Source organism: Chiloscyllium plagiosum, unplaced genomic scaffold (genome assembly GCF_037043375.1).
Source record: "Chiloscyllium plagiosum isolate Xiang-an unplaced genomic scaffold, Cpla_swu_hap1 HiC_scaffold_39, whole genome shotgun sequence".
Classification (NCBI taxonomy): Eukaryota; Metazoa; Chordata; class Chondrichthyes; order Orectolobiformes; family Hemiscylliidae; genus Chiloscyllium; species Chiloscyllium plagiosum.
In genome coordinates, this window is record NW_028270177.1 from 20,771,250 (window position 1) to 20,783,308 (window position 12,059).

General features: G+C 41.3%; 1 protein-coding gene across 1 annotated transcript in view; it reads left to right on the forward strand.

Moving 5' to 3' along the window:
• The window catches only part of LOC122540996 (protein FAM227B-like), a 298,901-nt gene that overhangs the window by 7,839 nt on the left and 279,003 nt on the right, over window positions 1–12,059 (forward strand). The window contains exons 3-4 of the mRNA XM_043677409.2: window positions 6,992–7,244; window positions 11,017–11,072. Of these exons, the coding sequence (XP_043533344.2) occupies window positions 6,992–7,244; window positions 11,017–11,072 (309 nt within the window). The remainder of the gene's footprint in view (window positions 1–6,991; window positions 7,245–11,016; window positions 11,073–12,059) is intronic.

Sequence of the window (12,059 nt, forward strand, 5' to 3'; positions counted from 1 at the left end):
AGTCTTAGAATTAGAGGGGGTCAATTTAAAGTGGAAATGAGGAGACATTTCTTCAGCCAGAGAGTGGTGGGCATGTGGAATTCATTGCCACAGAGCGCAGTGGAGGCCGGGTTGTTAAATGTCTTGAAGGCAGAGATTGGTAAATTCTTAATCTTGCAAGGAATTAAGGGATATGGGGAGAGTGTGCATAAGTGGAGTTGAAATGCCCATCAGCCATAATTGAATGGCGGAGTGGACTCGATGGGCCGAATGGCCTTACTTCCACTCCTATGTCTTATGGTCTAACTTCCATGGATCGGTGCTGAGTCCTCTACTTTTTGTCATTTACATAAATGATTTGGATGCGAGCAAAAGAGGTACAGTTATTAAGTTTGCAGATGACACCAAAATTGGAGGTGTAGTGGACAGCGAAGAAAGTTACCTCAGATTACAACGGGATCTTGACCAGATGGGCCAATGGGCTGACAAGTGGCAGATGGAAGTTAATTCAGATAAATGCGAGTTGCTGCATTTTGGGAAAGCAAATCTTAGCAGGACTTATACACTTAATGGTAAGGTCCTAGGGAGTGTTGCTGAACAAAGAGACCTTGGAATGCAGCTCGATTGGATAGTGAAGAAGGCGTTTGGTATGCTTTCTTTTATTGGTCAGAGTATTGAGTACAGGAGTTGGGAGGTCATGTTGCGGCTGTACAGGACATTGGCTTGGCCACTGTTGGAATATTGCGTGCAACTGTGATCTCCTTCCTATCGGAAAGATGTTGTGAAACTTGAAAGGGTTCCGAAAAGATTTACAAGGATGTTGCCAGGGTTGGAGGATTTGAGCTATATGGAGAGGCTGAACAAGCTGGGGCTTTATTCCCTGGAGCATCAGAGGCTGAGGGGTGACCTTATGGAGGTTTACAAAATTATGAGGGGCATGGATAGGATGAATAGACAAAGTATTTTCCCTGGGGTTGGAGAGTCCAGAACTAGAGGTTTAGGGTGAGAGGGGAAAGATATAAAAGAGACCTGGGGGCAACTTTTTCACGCAGAGGGTGGTACATGTATTGAATGAGCTGCCAGAGGATGTGGTGGAGGTTGGTACAATTGCAACATTCAAAAGGCATTTGGATGGGTATATGAATAGGAAGGGTTTGGAGGGATATAGACCAGGTGCTAGCAGGTGGGACTAGATTGAGTTGGGATATCTGGTCGGCATGGACGGGTTGGACCGATGGGTTTGTTTCCATGCTGTGCATCTCTATGACTCTATGACTTATTATGACACATCTCTGGAACATGTGGGACTTAAACTAAACCTTCTTAACAAGAGATAGGGTTGCTACTACTGCATCACAAGAGACCTATTATACAATCTTCTTTCCTTAGGTCACATGTTATGATACAATGATTTTGTGAACATGTCTCTTAAAGGTACATAGATGTACTGACCATGAGACATTACACAACACTTGGTTTCTGCTGTTACTATTATAAGTAGTAAAGACGCCAAAGAGGGACATCAATGTTATTGAAGAGGGAATATTTCCACTTATTTGTTAGATCATAACTAGATATAGGATAATCATAAAGAAATCCAGTTGGAAATTCAGAAGAAATTTCTTCACCCAGAGTGGTGAGAACACAAAATTTGCCAACATAGCAGTGAATCAAGCGCCTACTGTAAATAGTTTTAAGAAGAAACTGGACAAGCATTTGGGGGAGAGGGAATAAATGGTCAAGATGATAAATTTGGGTGAGCGGACATTCAAATGGATCATAAACAGAAACATGAACTAAATGTTCTGTCTCTGCCTTATTTCCATTGCTTTTAATAAGCTCTTTCATTTTGAGTTAAGCTGCCTTTAGAATTTTCTGAAGATCAGATAGCAGAACCAAATACTGTACGTTGATGTTCTTATCCAAGCTGGTATGCCGAGCATTACACTATATTGAGACATTCACACTTGCGTTAGGCTGGTCCTGTAGCTAGATATCTAACTTATAAAAATGAATTTAATTTGGAGAGCTTGAGGCTGTGGTGTATTCACAAAGCACACAAAAGGTTACTTTACGAGAACAAGCTGAATGCTTTTTTAGGAGTTTTGATTTTGATTTCAAGTCCTGGGAAGAGCTCACCCAGGATTGTTGCATCTGGCACAGCCAAAGCAAAATGGTGCTGCCTTCTTCAAAAGCAAACACAAATCATGGCAGAGAGAAAATCACAGCAGAGTGGAAGTCCCAAGCCAGCAACTCAGCTGAAACTCCGTTGTCTGTGGTATCTTGACCTATTTGCAGCAGAATCGTCTGGGTGCAGGTCAGAACCCAAGCAATCCCACCAGATGATAATCATGGTCATCATGCTTTTACTGCCAACAACTTGAACAGAGCTGTTAGTGAGTTAGTCTCTACTAGACTTGTGTGTTTAGGACCTTTGAGAGAAGAAGGAAAATTTCAAGTAGAAAGATAAAGATTATTATAAAGTAATATTCTGCCACTAAATGTTAGAACACAGATATTCACGTGAAGACTATCCCTTTGTCTGAAGTACTAGTATATACAGATGATGAATATTCTCATCTTTGTGTCAAAGAACAAACAAGAATGCACTGTTTAATACTAATATATGCACAGATCTTACATATTGTGGTTCCTAAATGCCAATTACTCTTTAAATTGTGACGCTACGTTTCTGGACAGTTTCGAAGGAAGACAAGATGACTATGTCAGTGAAAAGTATCTCACCATGTCTTGGGTTACAGCAGTCAAGTAATACATGCCAGCTTTAGAGACCAGCAGCATGAAGCAGATGATCACCTAAAATTTCCAGAAAATTTACAGTAACTTTTGCTATTCTTTTTATAATGTAACTGTTGGAAGCTTATGTGTGGGAAAGTTTAGTTAACGTAAGACACAGAGGAACAATATATAGAGAATGTGAATAGCTGTCACTTTATTCAATGATTGAAATTCATTCTGGATTTGAAAGGGGCCTATACTCCATTTTTGGCATCTTTCCATGACCTTGCATAGCTGTCCATTATTCTCTTAAGAGAAATAATACAAAATGTATATTGTGCATTCTAGGATTTCAAGGCAAATGGATGGATATCATGTGAATATGTGTGTTATGACATTTTAAATGACAGAATATTAGTATTACATAAATTTTATCTTTCTATTCAATTTTGTCTTCCTCTCTCCTAGGTCCTAAAACAACTAACAGAGAGAGTAGACAAGTGAGCTGCTGGTAGGCCACTGACAGCTCTGTTCAAAGTAGTTGGCAGAAAAGACATGAGGCTTTGCCAGGTTTACTCGCCTTTCTGGTTTTGTTTTTGCCTGAAGCAACTTCCCTGTGCTTTATGGCTTCCCTAAAGTCTCATAGGAATCGTTCACATTGTGTAGAAGTTGTGTAGAAGTAATGCAGAAGACTGCCAGTTAATTGCACATTTCCTGTAATCAAATATTAGTGTACATTCATGATCTTGCCCTTGGGCCGAGAGATTTTAGACTAAGTTACGAGCAGGTATCCTTTGACATTTAGTGACCAGTCATGAGAAATTTCTGCCAAATGGCAAATTTTGATATTGGAATTTTAGAAATCTGACATTTTGACTTTTGTTTTCAATGTTAAAAAAGTTTTTAAAAGTCTAATATCAGTTTGACTGAAGGTGAGCTCCTTCTGACCTTGAAGCAGCTTTGTTGATTCCTGGCTGGTCAGGTTGAAAGAAATCTGAAATGTCAGTTTCATTGACAATTCGTTTTTCAACCGGATAGGCCGGAAACCCACAAAGATGCTCAAAGGTCAGAGGCAGGTTACTCTCATCAGTGCATCCAACAGACTGATTTTTTTTTAAGAGGTCAAAGCCACCTGCTCTTGGCAGCTATCAGTCACTTCTGTCCTTCCAGTTCTTCAACATCCAGCTAAGGTGGAGAAATCCAGATGGGGGAGAAGAGGATCATTGAATGGGGTGAGTGTGGAGGCTAAGAGGAGTTGGAGGGCATGTGTGAGGGAAGGGGGTATGTGTGTGATTAGGAGAGAGCAGATGATTGTAATGTGTATGTGGTTGTGGGGAGAGCGCTTCACTAAGTCTTATGTCAACATAGAATATGGACAGTCTGGCTGATACCTACATGAGCACAGAAACATACATCTTAATTTTTCTGTGATGTTTTATTATTTGTTTTATAGCAGGCAAGCTTTAATAACATACTAGATGTTTTCTTGCTTTATGTGTACATCAATTCATGAGCTGTGAACACCACTAGCAAGGCTAGCCTTTCTTACTATCCTTAATTGTGCTTAAAAATGTGGTGGTGAGTTAAAATAGGATCACATTGGAAAATAGTTTGCGAAATACTTTCTTGTCCTTTGCTCTACTTTGCATGTACTAATCCAGCAAAGTCATGGTCTGTTGTTAGTATGGACTTTATCCTGCATTACATACACTAACTGCATTGACTGGTGAAATGCTGAGGTCACCTTGGTGATTTAATATAAATGAATCTGTCCATAGTTTTGCTAGTAATAGAAGGTAAACAGAGGGAAAATTAGTGTTTTGACCTACCTAAGGTCTGATAATCCCACCCATTTTAAATGGTCTAGAAGTATTTACATTTCACTTTAATTATAAGTATTATAATTATATGATTCCTTATCACCAAAAACCTTCAGACCTTTTTATCTTCAGTTACTCTCATGCATGCAGTTAGCTAGCTTCAGTTAATTGACTGTCAGCAGCCACTGTAAGCCAGCTAACACAGGGTGATGTGTGCAGTAGAACATGGGCAGCAGGAGTTTTGATGTTCTTGGGTTTACAGAGTGGAACACAGGAGGCTGGTCGGGGTGCTTGGGAATAGCCAGGCCAAGAGGTAATAAAAGCAGAAACAGGCATTTATGGAAGGGAGACACACATGGAGAGCTAGGCATAATTCTGATGTCGGGACTAGTGCATGTTAAAAACACATCCAGAGAAGTATCTGGAATAGACTGACTACATTGTAGATTTTATGGAAAAGTGTTTAAACCTTGGCATGCAAGGCTACAAGGTCTTATCTAACAGCCAATGATGTGTGACTAGCGATATGGAAGGGGTTTAATAAGGGAAACTTTGAAAGATGGTTGAATGTGATGAATGAGTTGAATGTCCCTTTCCTGGGCATGTTGGCAGTGGCAGGAGCAGTCCCCTTCCCCGGGGGTGGTGGGGAGGGGAGAGGTCAGCAGTGGTGGGATCCTTTGCTGAAAAAGCAGTCTGAGAAGGCAGCAGCAATGTAACCCAGAATGGGGCACCGGCCGCTTCAGTGTGTTGGGCCCAGAGTCGAATTTGAGCCCAACTGGAGAAACAGTAGCTTCAGCAGTGGCTGCATTGCTAAGATCGACCCAGTATGGACTCATGCTGGTAACAGTTTGTGGAGGCAAGATGGTGCCAAAGAATGGTGACATGGTTCCAGCTGTGCAGCATGGCTCCAGGATATTGCTGGGCCTGGGTACTTAACAGCGGAGGTGGTGGCGTTTTGGCATTTCAGCTTTGGCAGTGGAACTTGGGGTGCTGAAGTGTTCGCAGACTGAGGGATAGACTTTGTAGCTTTATTTTTCTTGCGGTGAGGACTCATGACAGAGGCAGGGGAGTGATCTGGACATATCCTTTTCTTTTGGCTGTTTCTTTTATTTCTACTTCTGTTTTCAATCCTGCTTTTTGTATTATTAAGATGGTGCTGGAGCATGGTGACTTTGTACACTTTTCACTGTACTCCTGTACTTGAGAACACCTGACAATAAAATCCAGATCTAAAATATGACATACCTATTTGTTCTGTATCTTTATTGGCATGTTCTGATGCAGCAGTATCCTGTTGCAGTATTCATGTGTACAAGCATTTTAAGTAGATTTCCAGCTGTTGAACAGCAATATTGCCAGGCAGGGTAGTTGAAGGCCCCACAGCTGGACAGTGATACTGAGGCTAGTCAGAGGCATTGCACAAACATCATTGTGTCTGACATTCTTTACACACTTATGAAGCTGGAACCTATAGCAGAGGCAAGAATTGCTGCTGTTATTGTAAAAATAGAAAGATAATTAATCCAGGCTCTTCAAACTTTATCTGTATTTATTGATAGCCCTGCTATTCAAACAAAGGCAAATTAAGTCTACAAAATGTACATTGAGAAGCTATAAAAGACCACTAAATGTGAGCATTTGAAGGTGACATAATCAATTATCATTGGGAATGGTAAAGGTACTATGAAGAATTGGAAAGATCACATAATAACTATTGAGAACTACACAGAAGACATGACAATTTAATAATATCAGGAAGATGTTGTGAAACTTGAAAGGGTTCAGGAAAGATTTACAAGGATGTTGCCAGGGTTGGAGGATTTGAGCTACAGAAAGAGGCTGAATAAGCTGGGGCTGTCTTCCCTGGAGCGTTGGAGGCTGAGGGGTGACCTTATAGAGGAGGTTTATAAAATCATGAAGGACTTGGATAGGGTAAATAGACAAAGTCTTTTCCTTGGGATGGGGGAGTCCAGGACTAGAGGGCATAAGTTCAGGGTGAGAGAGGAAAGATATAAAAGGGAACCTAAGGGGTAACTTTTTCACACAGAAGGTGATACGTGTATGGAATGAGCTGCCAGAGGAAGTGGTGAAGGCTGGTACAATTGCAGCATTTAAAAAGATATCTGGATGGGTATATTAAAAGGAAGGATTTAAAGGGATATGGGCCAAGTGCTGGCAAATGGGACTAGATTAGGTTAGGATATCTGGGCGAGATGGACAAATTGGACCGAAGGGTCTGTTTCCGTGCTGTATATTTCTATGACTATGACTGTATAATATTTGTCACAAATAGTGTAATAACTAGAAAATATTTTATTAGTCAAAACCGACCCAAAAAACAATTCATTCCTCATTTAAAAAGATGTTTTATATAAAAGTTATATTTTTTGTAATTGAAAACATTTAGTCTGATTGCATGTTCTGGTTTGTGACTTTTATTGTTTATGTTACAGACTAACTGGCCAGAGTTACTCCCTGATGAAGATGAGTTTCAAATGAATATTAAGCCTGGTGTATTTAGTTCATATGAATCAACTGTGCAATACATTCATGAAAATGTACCTTTCCAAATGGAGATTCTCGATGATATTGAGCAAAAGATTAGTGAGTTTGTATCACGATTGGAAAGATATTCCTCAAAACTTCTGTCAGATAAACCTAGGGAATCTAAGATCAACGAGCATCAAATCAATACATCATCATACAGTAAGATTTGTGCTTTTCAGTATTGCTTTTATAGCAGTAGAAACTTGTATTTGTAATAAAAAAAGAAAATGCTGGAAATACTTAACACCTCAGGCAGCAACTGTGGAGAGATAAACAGAGTTACCAGCCAGGAGGTTTGAAGACAGATAAGAATGACACCAGAGTCAGATGGGTTTGGAATTTTACGTTGCCTGTTGGCGTCCCAGTTCACTAACCCCATCCCACATCTGAGCTAATTTCAAGAAGGCTGGATGAGACAGAAAGACTATCCATTTACATGTGACAGGAGGCAGCCTTAAGATTGGAGATGAGGCAGTGCAGCATTTCTTCCTGCCATAGGTCCCCCACCTATCATGTTGTTGGGCTCTAGCTGCAGCCACTGATCATCCAGTACAGGAGAAGTCTCTCCAGAATCAGTTGATTCTCAGTATGTACAAATTGCATGATCACACTGTATCTGGCGTCTACATTAAAATTTGTATCTGGCTGGCTATTTCTAGGATTGAAGTGATGGAGGAAGACTTTCTGCCACTTTGAGTCCTCTTCTCCATTTCTCAGAATGAAATCAGGTCCAATTCATAGCACTAGGACCTTTACCATGGGAAAAATGAGGAGGCAGGCCACAAATCCACTCCAGCTGGAATGAGGATTGAGCCTCAAGCTATTGGCACCAAGCAAATCCTCACTGTCTGTCCAGCTGTATGAGCCAGCTGGTCTTTCAAAGAATCCAAGTTGCCAAGGCTACATATGCTTCCTGATGCATGCTGTTGCCTGGAGCTGTGGACAGTTGGGTTAGAGTCACCAATTTCTTTCCATCATATGTCTGACCAGGTATCTCTCCTGTATTTACCTCCTGCCATTGGCATGTTTAGAAGGATTTACAAATTGATGCTTAATTTGTATGAGCATGTAGTGAATACACTTTCCATGGCAAACTGACGTATTTACTTGTCTACAGTGGTGCAAGGCTTGACACTGAGCTGAGTTTTGGTAAAATATAACCTGGAATATCTTAATTGAAGAAGGCTCATTTAAGTGAGGCAGAAAGTCTTGTGTTGCACTGAAGTGTTGGTCCAAATGATGTGTAAAATTTCAGGATAGGACTTGACCTACAAAAGCTGCAGCAAGAGTGCTTAAAATGCAATGGAATGTGAACCCAGAGCATTAGACTCAGGGGACAGGGATGTGACCAACTGTGCCACAGACCTCATCACTTTCGGTTATATTTTAGGAAATGATTTTTTTTAGTTTAAGTGTGAACTGGAATAGGAATGATTTGTTTAATGAATGTATGTTAGGTTCAGAGCTCCAAAGAAACATGTTGCAGACTGTGGTTATATTTTTTTTCTTTTTTTACCGCCACACTACCGCCTAACTGCATGTTTATTATTTTTTTCCCCCGCACTCCTGTTGTGTGTGCAGGTGTGAGACACAATGAAAGACACAAGGTGCACGAATCTTTATTCAATTTCCACCACCAGGAAGAAAAGAAACACCCAAGTGGCCAGTGACATTACTTCCCCGTCCAACTCTATTTTGATTTAATCCCTTCCCTCCCCTTCACTGTTTCACTGTTTGATCACAGTGTTGGTGGACACCGCGTGCTCCTTCTCCAGAGACACCCGGGCTCTAATGTAACCGCAGAAGAGGGACAGGCAGTCGGCCCTAACAACCCCTTCCACGACCTGCTGCCTGGACCTGATTATGGCCAGTTTGGCCAGGCCAGAAGCAGACCCATGAGAAGGTCCTCAGACCTGCCCTCCCCGCTCTGTGCTGGGTGCCCGAAGATCAGGAGCGTGGGACTGAAATGCAACCAAAAGCAGAGAAGGAGGTTTTTAAGAAAATCAAAAAGGGAGTGCAAATGCCCACACCCAATATATACTTGGTCCACGGACTCCACAGCCCCATTGAACAAGCAGTTGGGCTGGGAGTCTGTGAACCACCGCAATCTGTGGTTGCAGGGGACCGCTGTGTGCAGCACCCTCCACCCCAGATCCCCGAGAGAAAGGGGGAGGACTCCCACATAGAGAGCCCTCCACTGGGGGGTCCCCACTGCTCGGTGGCAAATGGACACTCCAAGGCGTGTCCGGACGGTGGATGAGGGAGAAGAGGTGGATGGTGTGCAGCAGTAGTCGATACAGGGCCTGCCGTTTTATGTTCTTAAAAGGGAGAAATCTAAAATTCCGGAGGCGGCTCAGGTTGTGGGGCACAGGTTCCTGGGGGAAGTACGGGACCTTGGGGCCAATGTGAAATTCCGTCTGTGCAGGGGTAAGCGCATCCTCCAGCTGGTGCACTACGTCGGGTCTGAGCACTGCCGTTTTAAGGTGTCGAATGGCAGTGGCCACTTACCAGACGTCTACCGTTGCCCTGCTCACTATATCCTGCGGCAGCGTCAGACTGTGGTTATATTTTATGAAGAGGAGAAAGTGAGGACTGCAGATGCCGGAGATCAGAGCTGAAAATGTGTTGCTGGAAAAGCACAGCAGGTCAGGCAGCATCCAAGGAGCAGGAGAATCGACGTCTGAAGAAGGGCTCATGCCCGAAACGTCGATTCTCGTGCTCCTTGGATGCTGCCTGACCTGCTGCGCTTTTCCAGCAACACATTTTCAGCCTATATTTTATGAAGAATAAACTTCAAAGTAGAAAACATGCCAATTGAAAGTAAACAGCTGTTCTTAACAGCAAAACATATGGATAGTGAAAGTTTATATATTTTCTCACAACAATCAGATTTGTTTAAATAGTGAAATGGAGAAGCAGAGGCACTTTTTTGCAGCTCTATATTTGGTGCATACTCCGCCCAAGAAAATGAATCCTTTTAAGTAGCATGCAGTTGATGAAGCTATCCTTAAATATCAGTTTGAGTGATTTGTCAGGATTCTTGCCTCACTTGTTGTGGTTACCAGCCCTATCCTGAAATTTGACACACAATTTGGACCAGAACTTCAGTATAATACTGAAGAAGTTACATTTCATTAGATGAACTTTCATCAGATAAGACGTCATATTAACATCCCATTTTCCTGTTCAGATAAATATAAATTATTTTATATAGTATTATTCATACGAACATACAAACAAGGAGCAGGAGTAGGCCATTTATCCCCTCAACTCTGCTCCACCATATTGTTAGATCATGGCTGAATTGATTGTAATTTGCAATTTACATTCATGCCTTCCCCAGATTCTCTTGCATGCCCCTTACTTACCAAGAATATGTCCCACCTCTGGCTTAAAAGGGATTCAAAAAAAGCACAGAAGGGTGATCTGATGACCTGGACAACATTTGTCTTTCAACTTGCACCACTGTAGACAAATAAATAAGTCTGTTTGTCATCTTGTTTGCTTTTTATAGGACATTCCATTGTCCAAATGGGCCACTGCACTTCCTGCATACAACAGTGACTGCATTTCAAAAAGTAAATAATTAGATATGAAGCACTGTGGAATGTACTGTAAATATGATAATGCGCCATATAATCGCAAGATGTTTCTTCTAAAACTTGTCAAGATGCTTTATAGGAGAAAGTGAGGACTGCAGATGCTGGAGATCAGAGCTGAAGATGTGTTGCTGGAAAAGCGCAGCAGGTCAGGCAGCATCCAAGGAACAGGAGAATCGACGTTTCGGGCATAAGCCCTTCTTCAGGAAGTTCCTTGGATGCTGCCTGACCTGCTGCGCTTTTCCAGCAACACATTTTCAGCCCAAGATGCTTTATAGTTTATGAAGGTTTATTTATTTGAGCGTAAAATCATGTTTTTCTTTCTGTTCCAGCTTTTCTAACACAAATGAAGGATTCTGATGCGTTACTAACACATCCCAGCCGAAAGGTAAAAACAATTCCAGTGACATTTTATGTAACAGTAGTGAAATTACTTACGAGTAAAATCTGTAAAATTTATCATTATTATATAACTGCAGGAACAAAAGCCAAGGCCTGATATTTGGAGAGTTGGAGTGAATTCCCTCATGGTTTTTCCTGTCAGATACCGAAACTTTGGTGGAAACTCTTGAATGTGCAATAAAAAGTGTTTCTGTCATACATCCTCCAAAGGTGGAGCATCTGAGCATAATAATCTCTTAGGAATCTTTAGGTGATAGTGATTTTACTTTCCAATTAACATTACACATTGACATCCAGGCATTTGACATCTTTTGAAGTAATGTTTATGTCACTCCATACGTTATGTGAAATGTTTAACAATGATAAATGTTTGTAGTAGTAAATTAACCAATCAACCATTTGGAGCAAAATCAATTAATTGAGATATTAATGCCAAATTTTAATTAGCCATGGAATGTATTTCTTGGCTTTTCAGATTTCAATGATCGCACACTATGTTGGTCATTTGATGTTATGATACTCAATGTATTTGAAGTACAGGTAGACAATCCTTTATCCGAAATCCCGAAATCTGAAATGCTCCAAAATCCAAAGACTTTCTCATGAAGTTTATTTTTCTCATTAACAAAGTTGTTTGGCCACCTCCACACCCACTTGACCCACATCACTCAGATGCAACGTGGGGACGTGACCCAGCACTGGCAGGCATCTGTTCTGTCTCAGGGCCCGCATTACTCACAGGTGCATCTGCTGTTTGGTAAGAATTTTTTAAAATTTCACCATTAAACTGTCACTTATTTCAAAATCTGAACTCCATCAATAAACACATCATCTTGGATCCCATTTACCAACTTCTGAGAAAAAGATCCGGAAATGATATCACCCCCTAAAGAGAACAATACACATAAATAGAAAGCGGGACATGATGCTAGTGCTTCACCAGAGGCTCACTGATGGTGTTACTTAGTGTGAT